General features: G+C 41.8%; 1 protein-coding gene across 1 annotated transcript in view; it reads right to left on the reverse strand.

Annotated features, from left to right (window-relative positions):
• Positions 1–511: 511 nt before the first annotated feature.
• Positions 512–23,885, reverse strand: part of LOC117402276 (dihydropyrimidinase-related protein 5) — a 54,464-nt gene continuing 31,090 nt past the window's right edge. Inside the window, exons 3-13 of the mRNA XM_034003256.3 lie at positions 16,130–16,288; positions 15,715–15,894; positions 13,657–13,725; positions 12,056–12,100; positions 11,539–11,614; positions 11,216–11,372; positions 10,527–10,668; positions 9,094–9,236; positions 6,115–6,322; positions 5,441–5,606; positions 512–5,019 (exon numbers count right to left, since the gene is read on the reverse strand). Of these exons, the coding sequence (XP_033859147.2) occupies positions 4,934–5,019; positions 5,441–5,606; positions 6,115–6,322; positions 9,094–9,236; positions 10,527–10,668; positions 11,216–11,372; positions 11,539–11,614; positions 12,056–12,100; positions 13,657–13,725; positions 15,715–15,894; positions 16,130–16,288 (1,431 nt within the window). The 3' untranslated portion in view covers positions 512–4,933. The remainder of the gene's footprint in view (positions 5,020–5,440; positions 5,607–6,114; positions 6,323–9,093; positions 9,237–10,526; positions 10,669–11,215; positions 11,373–11,538; positions 11,615–12,055; positions 12,101–13,656; positions 13,726–15,714; positions 15,895–16,129; positions 16,289–23,885) is intronic.

Raw genomic sequence — 23,885 nt, forward strand, 5'->3', positions numbered from 1 at the left:
GAAAAAAGAAACAAGGACCAGGGTTCACAAATGGAGATTAGATAAAGGGGCATTCAGAAAAGAAAATAGGAGGCAGTTTTTTACACAGAGAATTATGGAAACCTGGAACCAACTCCCCAGTAATGTTGTTGAAGCTGACACCCTGGGATCCTTCATGAAGCTGCTTGATGAGATTCTGGGATGAATAAGCTACTAACGACCAAACGAGCAAGATGGGCCGAATGGCCTCCTCTCGCTTGTAAACTTTTATTATGTTGCATCAGTAACAGGCGGTGTTGGATTATGCACGGATGTTACGAATGAGCCAGGCTCTTCTGAGCAGTGGTTAAGACCTTTGCATGAGGCATGTCTGGTTGTCGGTTCACACCCAGTCTCCACTATGTTAAACAGAGAAGCTACATCCATGTTTAGAGTGGTTGTGTTTCAGTGGGAATCAGAAGGCTCAAGGTAGAAAAAATTAATTAGAATTGAGGCGAGGAGAGTTTTAAGGAAACAGAAAATTGAGAGAATGCTATGTGTTTTTTATTTTTATTTAGCACTCATTCATGTGTTAACATAATTTGCTTGAATTCACCTTTCAACACGATTCTCTACAAATACATACAATCAAACTTTTCACAAAGTGCTCTTAAAAAAAAAAAAATAATAATCTTCCAGCATCAATTTTACACAAAAGCTTTACTCTCATGCACTCACAGTACTTGCTATCTGCTATTGTGACAATGGGGATGAGAACAATGACTACAGAACAATTAATGAGCAACAGCCTTCATAGAACAAATGTATACATTTTAAGATCCATGTATAAATAATATTTCTTTCAACACATTTTTTAAACTGAAAATCATCACAAAACAACACACACATGACAGTGTTTTCCTAGTTTATCCAGTTAACAAGTTCTAGCTACCCTTAGAAAATAGTGTTTCTTGGAACAATTTAGTATTCATTAAAGTTTTATGTAGTTTTCTTACACAATTGTGAAAGCATTTTTTGCAATCAAATTTCTCTTTTTGTGAATAGTCATGAAAATAAATGAAAATACTGCATTATCTTATGATAGGATATTACAGAGCATGTTACCAGTTACTAAATACAGTACTTGTTAAATCAAAAGTCTTTTCAAGCTTTCCATCTCTTAGTTCAGTACATCACATGCAGAAATTGTGTGAGACACACGGCAGAATCTGAGTTCAAGTGATAAACTGATTGTTTCTACTGTGATATTCTGGAAGTATTTGATACTGGCTCCAGTCTATTATTTGCATGCTGCGGTTTCATACTATACAACCACTCTATCTAATATTGTATGTACAGAACACACAATATGGAACTTCATGAAAACAGATGTACAGTAGGTGGTTGTTTTTAAAATGTGAAAACTATTCAAAAGTATTAAAACGGATTCGATTTGTGTAATAATACAGATGCAGTTCCAAATTGTAGAAAATATGTGCAACAGATTTAGTTGTTAAGTTTTAGTAACAACAGATATCATGGATGTAATGAACATTGTTCTACAGAATTCCAGCTGGAATGAGCAGAATGTAAATATATATTATTTTATTACTGTAATGAAATGTAGCGCAGAAAGACAATTGTTCTCTGTGCTCGCAATTTCTTTGCTTTCATTTTCACATGAATCAGATGCAATTGACTTTCAGTAACATACATTTTAATTCCAATAAAACTGTAGATGTAAAAATCAGATTTTATATTAAAATGTCATGTCACAGGAGAGAACTAACATTACTGTATCCATTCATTTCATTGTGACCCAAACAAGACATAACTAATTAACTCCATCCGCTGGTTCAAAAAACAAAACAAACAAAAAAAAATACCTTCTAGTGCAGAGGGAAGTGGATTATTACATTGACCTGTCTTAGGAGTCATGGATGGAATTATGCCATGCAATAAATCTATGGACATACAATCAATTTCCCATTCCATAGTGATGTTTGTGGTCGCAGCTTATCAAATCAAACATCACGTTTGTTTGTTTTCTTGTTTTTAAAAATGATGCGACCTGTAAAATGAAGATTTATTCATGCTGTCCAGTAGTACTGTTAATTGTTACAACAGACTCATTTGTTGACCCTTGATCTGGCTGCTTTATATGAACTACAGAAATATTTGATGAACCTCTGGACGATAATAAAAATGTAATCATTCCCAGGGGCTCCCAAGTGGCGCATCCAGTAAAGGCGCTCTGCGTGGAGTGCAGGTTGCGCCCTAGCCTGGTTCGAGTCCAGGTTATGCCATCGCTGATTGTGGCTGGAAATTCCCAGGGGGCGGCGCACAATTGGCCGAGCGCCGCCCGGGTGGGGAGGGTTCAGGTTGGCAGGGTAATCCTCTGTTCACCGCACACCAGCGACTCTTGTGGCCGACAGGGCGCCTGCAGGTCTGCTGTAGAAGCCACTCAGATCTGTGTTGTCCTCTGGCACTATGGGTCTGATGGCTTCGCTGTAGACCTGCAGCGCGAATAAAGACGGCTTAGCAGGACACGTTTCGGAGGACATGTGTTTCTGCCGCCGTTTCCCCGAGTCAGCGCGGGAGTTGCAGCGGTGAACCAGAATAAAAATAATAATTGGGCATTCCAAATTGGGGAGAGAACCAGGTTAAAAGCCACTGGCGACGACTAAATTTAAAAAAATAATAAAATAAAAAAAATAAAAAACTTAATCATTCCCAAGATATGACTGAAGTCGGCTGCCAACATGGAAAATATATGTGGAAATACAGTTTATAAATTTGCATTTTACTTCTTAATACAAGTTAACTTATGCAAGCTAAATGGAAGAAGCAATTTACAAAATAAACCCAAAACCTCTATCTAGATAACGGAGAGCAGAGTGAAGCTGAAACCATCACCTCTATCTAGATAACGCAAAGCAGCGTGAAGCTCAAACCATCACCTCTATCTAGATAACGGAGAGCAGCGTGAAGCTCAAACCATCACCTCTATCTAGATAACGGAGAGCAGCGTGAAGCTCAAACCATCACCTCTATCTAGGTAACGGAGAGCAGCGTGAAGCTCAAACCATCACCTCTATCTAGATAATGGAAAGCAGTGTGAAGCTCAAACCATCACCTCTATCTAGATAACGGAGAGCAGCGTGAAGCTCAAACCATCACCTTTATCTAGATAACAGAGAGCAGCGTGAAGCTCAAACCATCACCTCTATCTAGATAACAGAGAGCAGCGTGAAGTTCAAACCATCACCTCTATCTAGATAATGAACAATGAACAATAGATTGCTTTGCTAATGAATATTTAAACTAAAGTAAAATGTGTTTTGCAAAAACAGTTCAGTTACTTCTATTGGATTTCTCATTCTACAGTTAAAAAAAAAAAAAAAAGTATACCGGTAATCTTTGAAGCAATACAGGATACTGTATTCTTAAAACCATCCTTAACATAACCTTCCCTACAGTTTTGTGAACAGGACATGATATTGTTTAAATAAGCTTTGAGTATAGGGTACATTAACTTAATTCTGTAGTGAAAGAGATCACATTTCTTATAATGTTAACTATACGTGTTATTGTTTTAAATGTCTAATAATCTTGAAAAGCCTTTAAAACGTAAAACGATTGCCTAAACCAGTGCTCTGTGACTTCCTTTTATCAAAGAAATGCACATTCGACACTAATCTGTTGTCCTCCATTAGTATGACTATTTTTTAATACTATTACAGTGCAGGGTATGACCAATTACATCCCAAGAATCCAGACAGGCAGTGATACCCAAATCAGTGTTCTTCCCTCATATTAGCACAAGCTCTTTGCTTATTTTATTCATTTTTTTATTAATATATGAAAAAAAATAATAACTCATACTGTTACTGGTATATGAAGCCAGAAAAGATCCAGATATCTGAATAGTTTGGCCAGTATAAAAGATAACCCACTGATACTTTAAACTTTGAAGACAAAAATGAAAAATCTGATCTTTGATCAGATAAAATGAATAAAGCCACACTTGATTAATCAATATTTTTGTGCCACAGATTACAGTGCTTAAATGTGTGATTGTGCTTGAATTACAACTCACAAATTGAACCATTGGGGCTCATTTAAGGGGGGGGGGGGGGGGCAGTCATCTTTGTAATATTAACTCTTCCTGGTCTAATCAGACTAGGCACAAAATGCCCCTAGGGAGTGGGGTTGCTGAAGCTAATAAGAGGTAATGATTGGGTATCACTTCTTTAACACAGATGTTTTAATAAAGGACTTCATAAAATAAATTACATACATGTTGAAACTGTGTTTTCTTGGCTAACAGTCCCATTTGTTAAATAAAGAAAGTCCTATTTTTCTGGACTTTGACATACTGTTGGAGCAACAAGGAGACACCATGACAAAAAGCACATTGCATCAGGACTACTCTGCAGCAAAAGCACTATGTATTGTTCAGCTTCTAGTACTGCTACATAACCCCAGCCAACACACACTGTACTGTAGCACCCAAACAAAAAAAACATTCTGGCTAGAGATATTTTACTAACAGATTTACTAAGTGCTGAACCTCCAGAATTAAAAATAATAATAAATGAATGATCTTTTATTTGATCAGCCTTTCCTTATCACCATTAATTTAAGAAAACATTTCCTTCCTAAAAACATGTTAATTATAGCCAGGGACATCCGCTTCATTGTTTATCACATACAGTATCAGCAGCCAATCTTTCAAATACACATTGTTTCGATCGGTCCCTAAGCAGCTAATTCTAGTTTGTGTCCAATTAGAAACCAAAGTGCCTTTCTCTTTTAAAAGTACAGTATATGTTTAGGATATTCTAAGCACGTTATAAAAATCAGTGCAGTACTTTTTGTTCCTCCTTCATTTAGTTAAGTGTTGCGGCACAGTAGCGATATTTTATTGAAATCTGCTGCTGTATTTGGTCCCGAGTTTGGGGGTTTTCCATGGTTACCAAATTCCGCTGGACCTGCCACCAGGGGGAGCCAGAATCCTGGCAGAAGATCTCTTTGGAATATGATCATCAGTCTGGGTACCTAAGACACGAAACACAGCATTTAAAAAGCAAAATGGCTACCCTCAACTTCTGCTGTAATGGTCACTTCACATTTTTCTCACAAATATTTAATTTAAATCTGAAAACATTACATTTTTCTTTTTTTTTGGTGTTAAAATATTTTAAAAGGCTTTAAAAACATACAAAACAAGAACTAGTAAAACTGACTTGAGTGTAAAAAATATTTAAAACCATTAATTGATATCATATAGTACCTACTTTTACTATGCTGGGGGTACAGAGTGTGTTCTTTAACATGGTGGCTCACTAAGAAACCTAGCTAAAGTAAGTAGGCTGTGCAGTTTGTAGGGAAAATATCCAACTACTGCCATTTTAATAAAATATACAAGCAATTCTTGTAAAGAAGTTTCCACATAATTATGTAGGTGAAAGATGCCTACCAGATAAATTGAAGCTGGACTCATGCAGGTCCCTCATGCCTCCGTGCCTTGTTGAAGGTCTGGCTGCAGCGTCACCGTCCGGGGGTCCCGACTCCTTCCCAGAAGTTGAGACCACTGCCACGTCACCAGCGTACGGAGTACGCTCCACACCCTTCAGGGTTTGGCACTGAAATGTGAAACAGACTTTGATTTAAACCAGGCATTTTAAACAGCAGGTTGTCATTGTGGCGTTTATTGAGTAATGATCTGCCTCAACTGTTCCCTGGGTGAGATGGAAAACAAAGTGCATTTTCCATATTTGTTTTTGTCCCTTGTTATGTGGCTGACATTTTTTGAGAGTGAAAGTACTTTGAGTTTTGTTTCTCTGAGGTGGATATTTCATGCCCAGTTGTTACATTGCTCTGCATTAATGTGTAAGGATATGAGTAAACAAAGTGAAATGGGTAAGAGTATGATAATATCACAATATAGAAGTAGAAAGAGAAATGTAATTGAGTTAGCCTAGTATGAAAGCTTCAAAAGAAAATCATAAATAGTGGGTAGAACAGATTCCTTGTGTGAGAATCAGGACCTGGTTCACAGTCCAGTACTACTACTTTGTAACAAAGTCTTGTTTTGACCAAGGTCGCTCCCAGACAAGGTGTGTTAGTAGTATGGCATCTCCTCTCTCCTACCTTTTCTCTTTGTACCATCTTCTTGTACAGGAAGTCAGGGAAGGTCCTGAGGGGGTAGAATTTGCCGGTCCCCTCAGCACACATGAACACCCCGTTCTCGGAGACCACTCTCCCACGGCTGATGGTGACCAGCGGCACTCCGTGGCTGCGCAGGTTCTCATACAGGTTGACATCCCCGCCCTGCACCTGGGTGCTCACTGAGATGGTCCTGGGGAGAGAGAATTAAGATACAGAACATACAGAAAGATATTAACACTGACAATTCGTTTTTACAAAATATTTCTACATATAGATGTAGATCTGGCATCATGTAAGAATGCCACAAAACAGACTTATGGCTCTGGGCTCTGGCCACACAACCTTTGCAGCATTGTGGCAGTGTGGCAGGGCGAAATCTCTGCCCGTGCCAGGTATGTGTGTGTGTGGGGAACATTAAGCAGCAGGGAGTTAAAATCCATCCTGAAAAAGCATGTGTATAAAAGAGGTATTGACAGGTGGTAATTAAAAATGGTTAGAGTTGATGTTGGTGATGGAGGTGGAGGGGTGTGTTTGACGTTCTGTGTTCTGTTCCGTGCTGTGCTGTGCTGTTTGTTTATTATCGTGAGTTTTGAAAGACCTTTTGTTTTGGTCCTTGTGCCTTTTATTTTGTCAAGAATGTTTTGTTAAGTGTTTGTACCATTTTTATTTGTTTGAATAAAAAGCGCATTAGCGCATTTAACCGTGCAGATTTCTGTGTCTGAGTCTCTGGCAATGCCGCCTGGGCTTGAAGGCTACCGCGCCACAAGCATATTTAATTAAAATGGTTCTGAAGAGATGTTTACTGTCAATGTAATGGGTAGTGTTCTGTGATGCATCACATAACACCTTAATATTTTATAAACCAAACCCTGTCTTAATACTACAATGAAATATTGGAAAGCATGAAAAAAGAACAATCAGATATTTTCTGACTGCCCTGGACTAGAGCTAGGATTTTGGCAGGGAATTCAAGAATGCATTGAATTGTTTCCTGCACTGGTAGGTACATCCAACCTGCATTTCCGGCTCACACTAGGAGTTTCCCTCCTGTGCAGTAGCAGTGTTATGACTGCAGCATGCATTGTTGTCTCAAGTGCTGTTCGTGAAGCAGTTTATAGCTGCCATTTACTTGTGACACTGCCTAACATGGCTTTACAGAGAGTATGAAATGAAATGTATCAAGGGGAAGATTTAAAAAAAAAAAAAAAACTTAACCCTGTTTCGTTCTGCAGCTTGAATGCTGCTGCAACACTCCTGTTTACAGATTTGGCTCTATTCTTAAGTTAGAAAGCAAACGAAAACAGGGTTTCATTGAATCTGCATCTGTGGCAAAGCAGACTATGTCACAGTAAGATGTGTGCACGGAGACAACCTGCTTTGGAGTGGCATCGTGATATATTGACCCTGGCTAGCTGTGTACAGAGACACGAGCCTCTTATTTTCTCATTAGGAATGTATTTTAGCTGAGATGATATTGGAATAAGTGTCATATAGACCAGTGTGTGGTATAGGAAAATGTTAGCTACTGATAAGATAGAAACTGAAGGTTTGAAACTGAGAGTCTGGTCCACAAATGACATGCTTGCTCAGTTAACTATAGCAAAGTTGTCTGAAATGTTAAAATTAGAACATTCTCTTATTTGATTTGATTGAAGTTTTGCCCTTTACCAAATGTCTATGCTAAAAACCATACTGACTCAATATGTTACTACAACTGAAAAACAGGCCCCTCATGGCTAAATTGCCAGACATTTTAATGATGTATAAAAACACAGCAAAATACATTATTATTCTGTCTTTCACATTTAAAAGGGGTGCTATCCAAAGAATGGTCTAATTAGAACTAGCAATATTATCTTAAGATTCCCGTTTGTGTTGAAGTTCTTTTGGTTCTTTGCTTGTATTGTGTTCTTTATTTTGGAATATTCAGATATCTCAAAGGCAACGTTACAGATGGGAAATTGCTGCTTCTTCCTGATATCTAATCAAGTCACATGTTGTACTAAAAAAAGCACTCCAAGTCACGTGTTGTACTTAAAAAAGCATTGTTTGAGCTGAAAACAGACCATATGACTGCTAGCAAAGGTATTCGGATGCTGCAGTTTCTCTAAAGTATTGTATTTGAAATGTTTGCATGTCCTGAATTAACGTAAACAAAAATTCACAGGGAGGGGCAGTAGAAATGTTAATAAAGTAATTAGAGGGAAGATTTCTTTTTAAAGGGCTCCTTTAATGGTTCCTCCTAAATTCACTTTTCAGAATTACAACTGGATTTTCAAAATGAGTACAGTAATGTCTTTTTGATGGTGTGCTTTTTCATTGTTTCCTCTCATTTATTCCCCCCAATCCATATTCATTCCATAAAGCTCAGATAATTTCTGTGATGGTATTCATAATTCATGCTTTTTGTACACTCTGTCCTGCTAGCAAGCAGGTAGAGGGACTGTGGAATTATCAAACTGTAGCAATAATGCCATGTGCTGGGTCCTTGTTGGATTTACCAGCTGCAGAGCCCTGTTCTTCCAGCAGGTGGTGCACTATTCATAAAGATAAAAAGCTCAACAGACTGACGACACATCCCTGTCGTCAGTTGCATACAAAACGACACCTCCAAAATATTAACATTTGAGCTTTAGAAAAACATACTTTACGTGAACACTTTTGTTGCCCTTTTTATAGTATATGGGTTATAAATTGACCATGATACATTTGCAAAGTAAATGCTCTCTCTGGCTTACCATACTTTCCTTATTTCCTTTTTTCTTTTATCGTGACAAACTTTTTTAAGGAACTACAGTATTCTTGTATGACGTTCTGTTTAGTTTTACAACAACTTCAATATAACTGAAACAGGATAACTGTCATGGATTTACACATTATGTATGTAAGTGCTCCAGACCACAGACCCGATTACATGAATGTTTAAGGAATGTTAGGTGCTGATTAAATTCATTTTCCTACTTTGTGGCGTCTGGGTCCCAGACCACGACGTCTGCGTCAGCCCCGGGGATGATCCTGCCCTTCCTCGGGTACAGGTTGTAAATCTTCGCAGCGTTTGAACTCGTCACGGCAACAAAGCGGTTTTCATCCATCTTGCCTCCCACCTGTTGGGTTCAAACAAATATCACTGTCTTCAGCAGCTGCAGCTGTTGAAGACACGCTATGTTGTGTTTTTACTTTGTCTTGTTTGAATCGAAATGTTTTCAAGCATATAACATGTAAGAAGATTATGCTGCACAACATCAGGGATCGTGTCTTTAAGAATTTTTTGAGGTTTTTTTGAGTTTGCGACCAGTCCCGTCTCCACAAATATCAACAATTAAGAGAGGTAAGGTTGGTTTACCCAAGAACTATTTTATGACTTTGTGGAGACATTCTTTAATATACAAAGTGCCTTCTATTGGCCAGAAGCTTTATTTATAAAAATCTTTGATGTGTACTAATGCCTTCATGATTATAATATACACAGATGTTTAATAGATGATAACCTGTATAAATAAAATGAACGGCATACACACTACATGCTACTTTCCAATTATTTTTCTTTATTAAAAGGTTTGTCAAACTTAAATTCAAAGGTACACATCTTAAAAAATGTTTTCTTCTTGTTTTCATTCACTTTGTATATAATTTTCTGTTTCAGGAATTGCATCCTGATGACTGTGCCTATGGAGCTCTCAAAACAGGTGCTCTGGTACACCAGAGTATAACCATAAACCTGTTTCCCTGTGAAAACACAGCACCTGGTTGGACATAAGAAATACCATGTTGTATTCCTTTTTTTTCGTTGCCAATTATTTTTTTATTATTTTCTCCCCAATTTGGAATGGCCAATTATTTTTATGCTCAGCTCACCACTACCACCCCTGCACTGACTCAGGATGGCGAAGACGAACACACGCTGTCCTCCGAAGCATGTGCCGTTAGGCGACCGCTTTTTTTCACACTGCGGACTCACCATGCAGCCACCCAAGAGCTACAGCGTCGGAGGACAACGCAGCTCTCGGGCAGCTTACAGGCAAGCCCGCAGGTGCCCAGCCAGACTACAGGGGTCGCTGGTGCGCGGTGAGCCGAGGACACCCTGGCCGACCTAACCCTCCCTCCCCCCGGGCGGCGCTCGGCCAATTGAGCGCCGTCCCCTGAAAGCTCCTGTCCTCGGTCGGCAAAGGAAAAGCCTGAACTCGAACCAACGACGTCCAGACTATAGGGCACATCCTGCACTCCACGTGGAGCGCCTTTACTGGATGCGCCACTCGGGAGCCCCACCATGTTGTATTTCTGACAGATGTACAGGCATTTCTTACATCCACTACCACAAACAGAAATGAAGCACACAAGTGAAGCCCTCCAGTGAGGTGGCCGGTACTGGTGGTAATAATGAATGTGCAGCGCACCACTCCTCTTTCCCAGATAACACTCATCCTGTCCTGGACACCACTGACGCCATGTGGGATTTTAGTGAAGTCTTCCTTTCCCATTGCTTTCTGCTTGGTGGTGAAGGGACGGTGGTCTGAGGCTACAACGTTTATAGAGTCACTGTCAAAACAACAAAAAGTGCATTAATAATAAGCTGAGAATCAGAAGATTCTCAGCACAATTGAAACTCAATTGGTAATAATGTTAATACAACAAATAACTAATTGATAACAACTACTTTCATAATAAATAAATAAAAACATTTACGAATGTCTTGCAAAAAAAGTATTGCAATTTAGTTATTATCAAGGAAATGTAAATGTAAGGATTGTAATGTTTATTGCATAACAATCACAGGATATTTTCCACATCAGTTACTGAGCATCCTTTCTGATTATGGATAGAGGAGGCTGTGTGGTCCAGTGTTTAAAGAAAAGGGCTTATAACCAGGAGGTCCCCGGTGTGACCAGTGTGTGACCCTGAGCAAGTCACTTAACCTCCTTGTGCTCCGTCTTTCGGGTGAGACGTATTTGTAAGTGACTCTGCAGCTGATGCATAGTTCTCTGTAAGTCACCTTGGATAAAGGCGTCTGCTAAATAAACAAATAATAAATAATAATAATAATAATAATAATAATAATATCTACAGATAAATAGGGTGTACTTACTTGCCAAGCAGGCTCATGATGTAGTTCGGCGTGTTTGGGTCCAGTCGAAGTGGAGGCACAGTGACGTAGGCTGCCGCATGTGACCAGTCCTGGTGATAGTAATGCAGTCCGTTCAGGACAGCATGGGCTGTGGTCGTCTCTGCATGGACAACCTTCCCTAAAGAAAGAATGCATTCACAAAATAAATCTACCGGAGATACATCTGTCCTAGTTTATTTTTGGATTTTGCTAGGCAAATTTTTTCAGCTGTTTTAGGACTAAGAGCAAATACGAGTATTAAACACAAAATGTAATAATAAATACAAACAAAAAAACTAGCTTACCTTGCATCTTAGCAGTTGCAATAACATCTCCTGCAGACATGCTGGACACATTAACCAGATAAATGGGACAATGAGTCTGAAAGTAAAAAGATAAAAAGGGTTCAAGGGTGTTTTTTTTCAAGCTCACTTACATCATGAACAGACTCACAGGGGTCACGTTTATTAATCCTGTGCTACAGCCATTAACGCCTGAAAAGGTTATTAAAAGGCTGTCTTACTCGGGGGTAAGATGGATGCATGGCAACCAGGAAGAAAAATGCACTTAAGGCCATAATAAAAAATAAAAAAAATAAAAAACAGGTTGGGTCGCTGTACAGGCCCTCACTGTTTTAAGGATATGGCTTTGGTGGCCCATTACACAACAGCTTGCATTGTGCTTGTCTCTTCAGCAGGAAAAAATAATTGCTGCTGCATTTTCAGCAAAGATAGACAATGTCGCTTTGAGCACATACTGCTTATAGATGGTACAGTACATGTAAGAGAACAATAATAAAAGGAGCAAATACACAATACATACTCTGTTAGCGATCGTAATGACACGATGGGTTGCCTCTGCCTCGAGCTGCAGGTAAAAAAAAACACATTGCATTAGTGAGAAAATGTCATGGATCAAGGATTTAACCACTGATAATAAATGTTTCTAAAATGACACCTCCAGCTTGTCTCACCTTAGGGTGAGTCATATGTGTTTAACTGCAACAGACCAAAGCTTGCAGGTTTGCAGCCTCCCAATCAATATTAGCCATTGAAAGAATGATCTTTGCAATACTAGTTGGCTGCAAGCCGAGATATAAACTGATGCAAGCAAATGCAGTCTATTGCAGGCTTAGATGAAGCATGCAATATTTCAAAGATTACCTTGAGGAGCTTTGAGATCCTGCTACATAAAGCAGAAAGACCAAGCAGAAATTTCATTTCAGTTCTAGTATACAGAATCATACAACTCAAGTACAAGTGTGTGTGTGTATTGGAAACCAGGTAGTCCAATAAAACAAGCCCCTGCATACTTGGCTGTGATGGAGAGGGATTGCATTCCTGGAAGGAACTGAAATGTAAAATGTACAATACCAAATGCATACTTTGTACAAAATACTTTACAAATGCATGACTACCATCTACTGGTAGAATGCTATTAGTGCATTTTTAATACAGGATAACTGAAGATGTCAATAAACCAGTGCTGGATCACTCAGCTGGATACAGGGAAGCTTGATGCAACTGTGTTTTATTTTCCTTAACTTTCACGACTCAAAATCTCCAGATTGACACTGGAAGAAAAATACACTCTAAAGGCCATACTAATAAAAACAGGTTGGAATAGTATACTGAAGTGCCCCTTTGTGTAAAAAAAAAGCCTGTTAACTACTGTGAGTTGCATTGTGTTGTATATCAGCTACAGGAAGCGGTAAGAGATTCTGTAACCTTAACCATGATTTCAGCCTCATAAGTATCCCCACATTCTGACAGCCAAGACGTACTGTATGCAAACACCTAATATCGGGTTTGAATCACCCTACTTGATTCCAGTATGTTTCTACGATAATTGAATGTTTAATGAAGAATGAAATACTCTATATACAGTATCAGTGGTTTATTTGATGTGGTCTGTGAAGCAGATATAAGGTATTTTAAAGCACAGAGCAAATGACTAAAGCATATTTTTTTACTGCCCCAGTGGTGTTGTAAAACAGTCCAGTTTAATATTCCAAAAATAATTTATAGAACCCCAACTGAGAATCAATGACCAGGCCTCAGGGTGGCTAGGATTAGTGTCCTACACCAGCAGTCATTCACACTTAACATTGTCTCAGCTACTCAAAGTTGTACAAATAAAGCTGAAATTGAACATCTTCTTTTAATAACAACAGTACTGTACATGTTTTAAACCTACTGCAGATTTGGTTTCTTATTGTTTAAACTATCATATGCATTCAATTAAGTGATAACTGCGTGGTGTACTAGGAGTCGTCACAGTTTATGAAATCAGAGACGAAGTACTAGAGATGCTGTTGCTGTGGACCCTTTGTGATGTTTGCTGTGTTGTGTTACTGTAGGATAATTGGTTTTGGCACCCCAATGAAAATTACATTTTTTCAAATTCAAAATACAAAAGCTCACCTCCTCTGGCCTGCTGATTTCGATGCCTTCAGGTCCACTGATACCAAGATCCAGAGCTTCCTTGGCACCCTGTAATAAAAAAAAATTAAAAAAAATGAAAAGGAGCGGTTGTTTCTCATAGTTTTTTTTTTTTAATTTGGAATTGCCAATTGTTTTTTTTTACCCCATTTGCTCCCCAATTTTGACATTCCCAATTTGTAAGCCTTTGCTCACCGCTGCAACCACTGCAACCCCCGCCCTGACTCGGGAGAGACAAAGACGAGCACACGCGTCCTCCGAAACGTGAGTCGTCAGCAGTCCGCTTCTTTTCACTCTGCAGGCCCGCCATGTAGCTACCTCGGAGCTACAGCGTCAGAGGGCCACGCAGCTCTGGGCCGCTTGCAGGCAGGCCTGCAAGAGCCCGGCAAGTCTACAGGGGTCGCTGGTGTGCGGTGAGCCGAGGACACCCTGGCCGACCTAAGCCATCCCCACCCCAGGCGGCGCTTGGCCAATTGTGCGGTGCCCCCTGGGAACTCCCGTCCACGGCCGTCAGTGGAATAGCCTGGACCCGAACCGACGACTTCCAGGTTATAGGGCGCATCCTGCACTCCACATGGAGTGCCCTTACCAGATGCACCACTCGATGATAATGTTTTTTTTTAACCCCTTACTACATTGCAAATAAATCTAACTGAATTATACTGATTAAACAAATATTCTAATAGCATACCTCCCGTCCTTGCTGTAATTATAAAATATGAGCTGGTATCATGAAAAAGCTGATCACTACCACTTTCAGAACAATAGAAAAGTACATTATATGGATCAATTTTCAATTTTTGCCAAATGTGGGTGTAAAGCACACACTTCACTTTTGAAAAAAAAAAAAACAATTTGGAGTAAATAGCTTTGAGAATTTAGCCAAGGATTTGTGTTTGAGTTCAAATTGTGCATATGGCAGCTAAGCAAACTGAGTTTACAAGCATGCTACTTTCTTAGTTTTCCTCACCTGCGTTATCTTGGACTTTAGCAGTGCCTTTATAGCAAATGCAATGTAATATCTACCTAAACACAGAACTAGGTCATTTGCATATGCCAGCCTTCAGTTCTCAAATGAATACAAGATCAATTGGTTAAGCTTTCCATAGTGAACTGATTTAATGGTGAAACTGCTCTGTTTTAACTTGTTATCAATCTGCCCAGGACTTCACTGAACAGTAACTATTTCAGGTAAACATTATGGCAAATAAATACATAAATAAGTACATGATGCCCCCCCCCCACACACACACACACACACACAAGTTGTTTGAAATCAGCAGACCTACATTTGATCACTATAATTTAAAAACCTACTGCTTGTTCTCCAAACTAAATAAGTCTGACATGTATTTCTTTCTCCAGTCTTTTTTGTTTTTGTCACTAGGGAAGGCTGACCTGATTCTGTAATGCATGCAAGCCAGAGATCCAGGCAGTCTAATGCCCTGGCCATGAAAACATTCTCAGGCAGCACAAAGAGCCTGGGTTTATACAGTACGTCCCACAGGCTCATTATTAAAGGAAATCCATAAATACAATTCTCCTGGGGAATATTAGGAACTGGCATTTACAGTTAAAAAGGGTAAATGCAAAGTAGCACTCAAGTCACACCAGCTTATTGCTATTACTGATTTCAATGTTAATGATGCAGTACAAGAAGACAGGGCCAGTATAATTGAGCTATATCTGCGCTGGATACTAAAGGGACTGAAGGTTCTGCCTGATAGCATAGGTGTGTCTTTATTAATTAAACAAACCTTGAAGTAATTTAAAATCTACAAAATAAAAACACTATTTATAAATACAGGTAAATGCCGTGTCCTTTACACTGCCTCTGGACAATCAGTAGAAGGGCTAGTAGAGAGCAATTAGATATGACAGGCATGCAAGGGGCTTAAAAAAATACAAATATAATCGATATACTGGTTAATTAGAATTAGAAGCTAGTGAAGTTCAGACAAGGGTAAATATAATTGTAAGTCACAACCACACAAGGCTGCTTTTAGTTCTAGTGGTCGTTATTTATAAATGAGAACTCACCTCCGCCACCAGCTCCCCGTTCTCTGCATGGACTCGCGCCACGGCCCCGATATTCTTGCAGGTGCGGAAGACCTGGTAGAGGTCACTGTCCCGCAGCATGTACAGGTCCTTGTAGGTCATGAACATCTGGAACGAGTTCACTCCCTTCTCCCTCACTAGGGTCTCCATCTCAGACCTCACCTTCAAGTGCAATGGAGAAAAAGCAAAACATCAGATGTCTTTACATGTAGGACTGTACTCTGATACATCTGCTACTCGTTTGCAGGATGTTATTACCAGTGCATGCTTATAAAGATGGTAGAAACACTACAAGGGTATTTTAATTTTATAACACTAGGCAGACTTTAATACATCTTTAACTTTTTTTTTTTTTTTTTTAAAACATTTACTATTCATAGAAACTCTGCTGCTTTACCTTGGGCCCCCACCAGGTGACCCCCACATGGAGGGAATAGTCGCAGCAGGTCTTGGGGTCAGCCAGGGCTCGACATTTCTCATAGGCCTCCAGCAGGGAAGTGTCTTTGTCTGGTAACACGTGGCCTATCACCATGGTGGTTCCTCCAACAAGTGCAGCCTGGAGCCACAAGGATATACATATTAGAGTAGATTCAGAAGGGACAAAGACTTAAATTCCTTTCTTGGATTGGGTCAGGGTTGGGGGGGGGAGGTGAGGTGGTGCGGGGGGGAGGACTCCTAAGCAGTCAAAAACCTTTTCTCCAAAACGCATTCTAACAATTTATATTTGAATAGCAGCTGTCTGACCGACAGGTAAAATGCTGCTAAAAAGAACAGACCTTAGCCACAGTGTACTGAATTTAAGTAGACTCCATACTGATTTACAATGTATAATACGCAGAATGAAGCTCTGTAAACCCATTTTTATTAATTGTAGTCCAGATTTTTTTTTTTTTTTCATGCTCCTCCTTGTAACATCAGTATATATGACAGATCAAGGCTGATCTAAATGCAGCCATCTATCATTCGGCAAAAAAATAACTTGCAAAACCAGATAATATACATTTATTAGCATATAAGGCTAGTGAGCCACTTGCCGCTTCATATCTCAATGACCTGCTTTCTGTTCACTAAACTCTCTGGTTTGCTGAAGTTGAAAGGGGTTTTGTTGATGTCTCCTGTATGGAGCAGCTGGTATTTTTTTTTTTTTTAATATAAAAGCATGTTATCTGTATTCTAATCATTTTATTCCATCTACAGTAAAATGTGATAGTATCTTGGCTTCATTCCATCAAATGTATTGAATCTGCAATCTATTTGACCATAGTTTTCCCTAGATGTGTACCGGTAGTTTCATTTAAATTGCTTTTTTTTTATAGCACTATTAAACTTGTCTTCTCAACTCTTAATTTTTCTCTCTCAGGTCCTGCCTCTTCAGAATATTAAAGAGTGACTCTTCAGCCTGGCACACCTTTCTCTTTAATTGTAACAAACTTACACTTTCATGCCTGCCCTGATTTTACATTTTACTTATCTACCTTTTATTTTTAGTTTAAATTATTTTTTAACGTGCAAACTGGCCACTCGTGACCCTCCTTTCTTGTCTCTCCTGTATCCTTCTCTCTCTTTCTTTCTGTCTGTCTTACTCTCTCATTTTTTTTATTTAAAATTTTTTATGCATTGACAATTTTATGAATGTATATATTAGTGACTCAGTTGTATTCTGCTTTTCTGTAAACTGAAAAAAATAAGCAATTAAAAAAAAAAAAAAAAATTGCTGAGGGTACAAAAGTGGCCCGTGTGGATGTTTAAATCTCCTTCAGTAACTAACCCTTGACATTTTGGGAGTTTAGAAACAAAAATGTGTGCTTTGCAGCAGACCCCTCTGATTAAATTGGCCCCCTGTCAGGACTGTGGCTTAGCAAAGAGCAAACATTGTAATAACACAGCGCAACGTTCATTATTTACAAAGCCCCCACTGTGAGGAGGTCTGCGGCTGACTGCCTAGTCATGTGTCAAATATGCTAATGCAGGCTGGAGATTTCTGTATTAGAGATCTGAACTGCAGTTCCTTGCTGTTTTAAATGCATAATGAATGAATCCTGTACCATTTGAAACGTTGAGCTTTAAACCTATACAGGAAAATGACTTACTGAAAGTATAAAAATAGACAATACATGCAGGACTAGAGTGCAGCAAGCATCTCAGTTCTTTGAATTAAGAGCTTGCATGCAATATAATCTTTGCATTTAAAAAAGAATTAAATACTGCAGTATGAAGGAAATAATCTATAACACATAATTTAAAAAAAAGGGTGGCATGTTTGAGGAGAACAATAGCTCACAAAACAAAATTGGATGAAACTGATTTTCCCTATTGAAATGCATTCAGTAAAAACGTAGGATTTATTGACAAAAGATAATGACTACTGCTATCCATTGTGTTTGACTGTTACATGGTACACAATCCACGTAAAAAAAAAAAAAAAATCCTTGTCATGTAATCCTTTGTATCCGATAATAATGATGTTTCTCAATTTGCTCATGGATCAGCCAACACCTAGAAAATTATTTTGCACCGTAATATACTATTAATGCTACTACTACAATTTCCCCAAATGAGCAGGAGAGCAGGTAGACAGAAGACCATAACAACAAATAATGATAAACTAGGGAGAAATATAATTATGAATTTCAATAGGGTAAACTATTCGGTTACGGACATCAAAACACCCCAAAAACAAGCTTGACCTGAGCTTTCAGTATGCTACTGAGATCTCTCAAGCCTTTCAAGACCATTTGGTAGTAATATTTAACTTGTTCTTTTTTTCATGTCTCCCAATCTGAAAGCAGTTGAAGCTCATGTTTTTCAAATACAACAGTCTGTCGCGTATCCGACTGCGGTGGGACCAGAGTAAGGGCAGATATGTAAAAAGTATAAATACCATTATACACAGATGTAACAATTACTATATTCACACAATTATTGTTTTGGGAATCAGCTTTTATTAGGGAGCTCTCCTAAATCCCTTGTTTAGAAAGATACAGGGTATTAATGCTTACGACAGGGTAGTCGTCTGCCGTATGGATGCGTGCATTCGCTGCCGAGTGACAAGCAGGAGACAGAGATGGAGGTTGAAGTTGATACGCCCCGCAGGCGAACAGGATTTATTCACATATCAACACACTGAACAGCTCACGTGACACTACCAGCAATGGTTACGCACGGAGTACGTACAATGCAGTGTATGAAAACTTTGATGGGCTCTACAATGTCTGAACTAATCTTCTGTTTTCATGACTTACTTACTCACTCTTCGGCATCCAATCCTGGTTCTGGTTCTCGCTCACTCACCTCTCACACTGTGTTGAAGAGCTTGATCACGGCTGATACATGACGGATTACTGTACGACAAATTGGCAATCTCCCTCTAAATTGGTTTTATATCATTTAAAAAAAAATATTGCCAAACTCTAGCCAAGCTTTCTGAGTTCACATTCCCCTCTGCTGTGTGCATAATCTGCTTGTGTATTTTGCTAATAATACTGTGACAGGATGGACCGAGGTTTGAGACTCAGAGACAGTATAAAGTTAAAAATAATAAAGTTTTTAATAAACAAAAATACAAAATAAACCAGCACAAGGGCCAAACAAAGAGATTTAAACACAAAATACAAACACAAAACAAAAACTTACAAAATAAAGTTTCCAGGCTGGGCGTTGCCTTCACTGGAACCAAACAACACATACAAACACACTCTTGCTTCTAGAACTCTCTTTCTCCTACTCTCCCCTAGCCAGGGCCTCTCCCCTGGCTTTTATTCCCTGTGGCTGGAGCCCAATTATTCAATAATTGCTGATTAGTCAATTAGGGCTCCAGCCACATTCTCACATGTTTTTCTGGCAGGGAGGAATTTTAACCCCCTCCCTGCCAGTCCCAACCATGATCATAAAGACGGGGCAGTACCCCGTCACATATCCCCCCCCTTGTGCCAAGCACAACATGGCCTAAATGGCCACCTCCCCCCTCAGTCTCAGTCCCGGAAGAGGGGGAAGCACAGTGTCCATGGGGGTGGCCATGGTGGGACGTCCGGCACCACCCAATTCTTCGTGGCCAGCAGCTCCCTCTTCCGGGGCTCCGGCCACACACCATCTTGCCGCGAAAGTGCAGCTGGGGGAGCTGGTCTCCTGACCTCCCTCCCCCTCTTCATGGCCAGCAACTCCCCTCCGTGGGGCTCCGGCCATAGTGTAGCGACCCCAGGCGATGCAGGATCCCTGGCAACCCCAGGCGACGGCAGCAGCAGCGGACCCTCGGGAGGCGACGGCAGCAGCAGCGGACCCTCGGGAGGCGACGGCAGCAGCAGCGGACCCTCGGGAGGCGGAGGCGGGAACGGCGGCCCGGCTCCCTCTGGTGGCGGAGGCGGGAACGGCGGCCCGGCTCCCTCTGGTGGCGGAGGCGGGAACGGCGGCCCGGCTCCCTCTGGTGGCGGAGGCGGGAACGGCGGCCCGGCTCCCTCTGGTGGCGGAGGCGGGAACGGCGGCCCGGCTCCCTCTGGTGGCGGAGGCGGGAACAACAGCAACTCGTCTCCCTCTGCTGGCGGAGGCGGGAACAGCAACTCTTCTCCCTCTGCTGGCGGTGGAGGGAGAAACAGCTCTGGTTGTTCCCCATCTGCTGGCGGTGGAGGGATAGACAGCTCCGACTGTTGCCCCTCTGCTGGCGGTGGAGGGATAGACAGCTCCGACTGTTCCCCCTCTGCTGGCGGTGGAGGTGGGAACAGCCTATATTCTTCCCCTGCGGGTCCCTTCAGCCCTGGGCCTGTGGGCTTCCCCTTCTCGGGCCGTGGACGCACCGACTCCTCCCGCTCGGGCCGTGGACGCACCGACTCCTCCCGCTCGGGCCGTGGACGCACCGACTCCTCCCGCTCGGGCCGTGGACGCACCGACTCCTCCCGCTCGGGCCGTGGACGCACCGACTCCTCCCGCTCGGGCTCCTCCCTCTCGGGCTGTGGACGTTCGGGCTCCTCCCTCTCGGGCTGTGGACGTTCGGGCTCCTCCCTCTCGGGCTGTGGACATTCGGGCTCCTCCCTCTCGGGCTGTGGACGTTCGGGCTCCTCCCTCTCGGGCTGTGGACGTTCGGGCTCCTCCCTCTCGGGCTGTGGACGTTCGGGCTCCTCCCTCTCGGGCTGTGGACGTTCGGGCTCCTCCCTCTCGGGCTGTGGACGTTCGGGCTCCCCCTCTCTGGGTGACGGCAGCGGCTCCCCCTCTCTGGGCGACGGCAGCGGCTCCCCCTCTCTGGGCGACGGCAGCGGCTCCCCCTCTCTGGGCGACGGCAGCGGCTCCCCCTCTCTGGGCGACGGCAGCGGCCCCCATTCTGGCTCTCGGGACGGCGGCTCACCCCTCTCTGGCTCTCGGGACGACGGCTCCATCCCTTCTGGCTCTCGGGACAGCGGCTCCTCCCCTCCTGGCTCTCGGGACAGCGGCTCCTCCCCTTCTGGCTCTGGGGACAGCGGCTCCTCCCCTTCTGGCTCTGGGGACAGCGGCTCCTCCCCTTCTGGCTCTCGGGACAGCGGCTCCTCCCCTTCTGGCTCTCGGGACAGCGGCTCACCCCTCTCTGGCTCTCGGGACAAAGGCTCACCCCTCTCTGGCTCTCGGGACGATGGCTCACCCCTCTCTGGCTCTCGGGACGATGGCTCACCCCTCTCTGGCTCTCGGGACGACAGCTCCACCTTCTTTATTGGAATGATTGGGGCGTCTCCCATATCTACCGCCAGGTAATTAATGACCATCAGGGCCAGCTCTGCGAAGGACGCCGGGTGATGCTGTTCCTCCCACTTTTCCCACCTCCCCCCATCTCGACGCCACAGCGTGTTGACAACTATGGGGAGGTCGTGGGAGAGGTCTGCCTCAGGGTGCATCAACCAGTCCCATATTTCCTGGGATGGTGGTGAAGGCGGTGATGTAGGAAGTGGTGGGGTGGCTGCCGAGGACGGGGTTTGCAGCTGCTCCTGGTCCCGATTGTGGGGGCATCCTGCCCAGTTGTGGCCATCCACCTCACAGTACCCACACCAGTCAGCTGGTAGCCCATCTGGACAGGACCTCCACTGATGATCCTCCTTCCCGCACCAGGAGCACCAGGGGAAAAGACTGGCTGGGTCCTCCAGCTGGGGTGGCTGTTGTTGCAGCAGCCTACATTTCTTCGGCTGCTGCTTCTCCTGCCTTTGCCGCTGTCTGCTCTTCTTCCCCATTTATCAAAAAAAAAAAAAAAAAATAACTCCCAAAATTCAAGAAAGAAAAAAAAATTACTGCTCTGAGCCTCCAGGTGGCGCTCTCCCGTTTCTGACACCAAATGTGACAGGATGGACCGAGGTTTGAGACTCAGAGACAGTATAAAGTTAAAAATAATAAAGTTTTTAATAAACAAAAATACAAAATAAACCAGCACAAGGGCCAAACAAAGAGATTTAAACACAAAATACAAACACAAAACAAAAACTTACAAAATAAAGTTTCCAGGCTGGGCGTTGCCTTCACTGGAACCAAACAACACATACAAACACACTCTTGCTTCTAGAACTCTCTTTCTCCTACTCTCCCCTAGCCAGGGCCTCTCCCCTGGCTTTTATTCCCTGTGGCTGGAGCCCAATTATTCAATAATTGCTGATTAGTCAATTAGGGCTCCAGCCACATTCTCACATGTTTTTCTGGCAGGGAGGAATTTTAACCCCCTCCCTGCCAGTCCCAACCATGATCATAAAGACGGGGCAGTACCCCGTCACAAATACATTTTCCAAACTGTGTCAAATCCAAGCTGAGAAAAGAGCTTTGTCCAGGCCAGCGTTAATGCTGCTGCATGCTTTAAGCAGAGTGTTGAGTCGAAAGGCATTAAAATCAGGGAGGGGAATAGAGAAAGGGACAAAGGAAATCTGGGCCTTCCGCTAGTATTGCACAGCTCACTGCAGATCAAGAGCAAAGGCCCAGGGAGAAGCTGCTATCTGCTACAGACGGATGATGGCTACTCGAGCTTCCCCAGAAACTGCATCCCCAGTGATGCGTTCAGTTTAGAGCAAATACTGCATGGGACAGATCTGCAAGACATCTTATTTAACAAGCAAATACACAGACGGTCTATTCAACTGATTCAGTTACGGGGTAGATTTAAATACTATTGCAGTTTAAATAAATGAAATGATGATGGATGTTTAGAGAATACTATTATAACAGTACTCAGACGGGCCTGACTGGAATTATCTTAACAGTTAGCTGTACCAACTGAATAGACCTCATGACTTTGGAGAATTACTGTACATGCATTCAGCTGAAATAAATAAAAAAGCAATTATATACAGAAATACACTTTTATGCATATATTTGTATTTTTGTTATGGCCAACCTGATAAGGAATCACAATGAAGTCACAACTTCAAGATCTTCCATGTCCTAGTTTTTTTGTTTTTTTTTTCTGCAAAAGCATGTCCAGAGCCTGAATGCTATTTTACTATTCGTTTCAATGTGTGGAATTCCATGTAGGGAAGCGTTCATTTCAAAAGCAAAACAGCAGATGGTAGACAATTAGGTGATCATATTCAGATTTAGGCTTAAATAAATTGATCAATAATGGATCAATGCTCGGTTAGTCCATCTTTACCAACACAACAGAAATCAGGAGCAATAAATCAAGCAGGTTCTCTAGAAACAGATGGGTCACCAGTTCCCTGTTTAACAGGAGTCAATAATCACATTGACAGGTACTAAACAAAAATCTGAATTTCTAAAAATCAACTGTACAATATTAAGTTTTACCATATAGTACTTGTACTTTATTCTCAGTGTCTGTACATCATCTGCTTGATAAATCATACCTGCAGCAACTCCCAGAATTCCCTTCAACTGTAAAGTCAAGTCAAAACAATGACTTTGCAATAGGTCATGTATCTCTTCACCCACCATTTCCATATTATCAATGAAAATGACCATGAACTAAATAAATGTTTCCCTGAACCACATTATGAAACCCCATGACCGTTCTGCTTTACATACTGTAGGTTTCCCTGAACAGCCCCCCTACAATGAGATGCATAATCCTGCAAGTAAACAATGGTTCTCTATCAGAATCAACTTGGTGCAGTCTTTACCATCAGCACTCATTAAACCAAATAAATACAACTGCCACAGACACTTGCTCATTTTTACTACAAGTGGAGGCATGGGAAACACAT

Source organism: Acipenser ruthenus, chromosome 5 (genome assembly GCF_902713425.1).
Source record: "Acipenser ruthenus chromosome 5, fAciRut3.2 maternal haplotype, whole genome shotgun sequence".
Lineage (NCBI taxonomy): Eukaryota > Metazoa > Chordata > Actinopteri > Acipenseriformes > Acipenseridae > Acipenser > Acipenser ruthenus.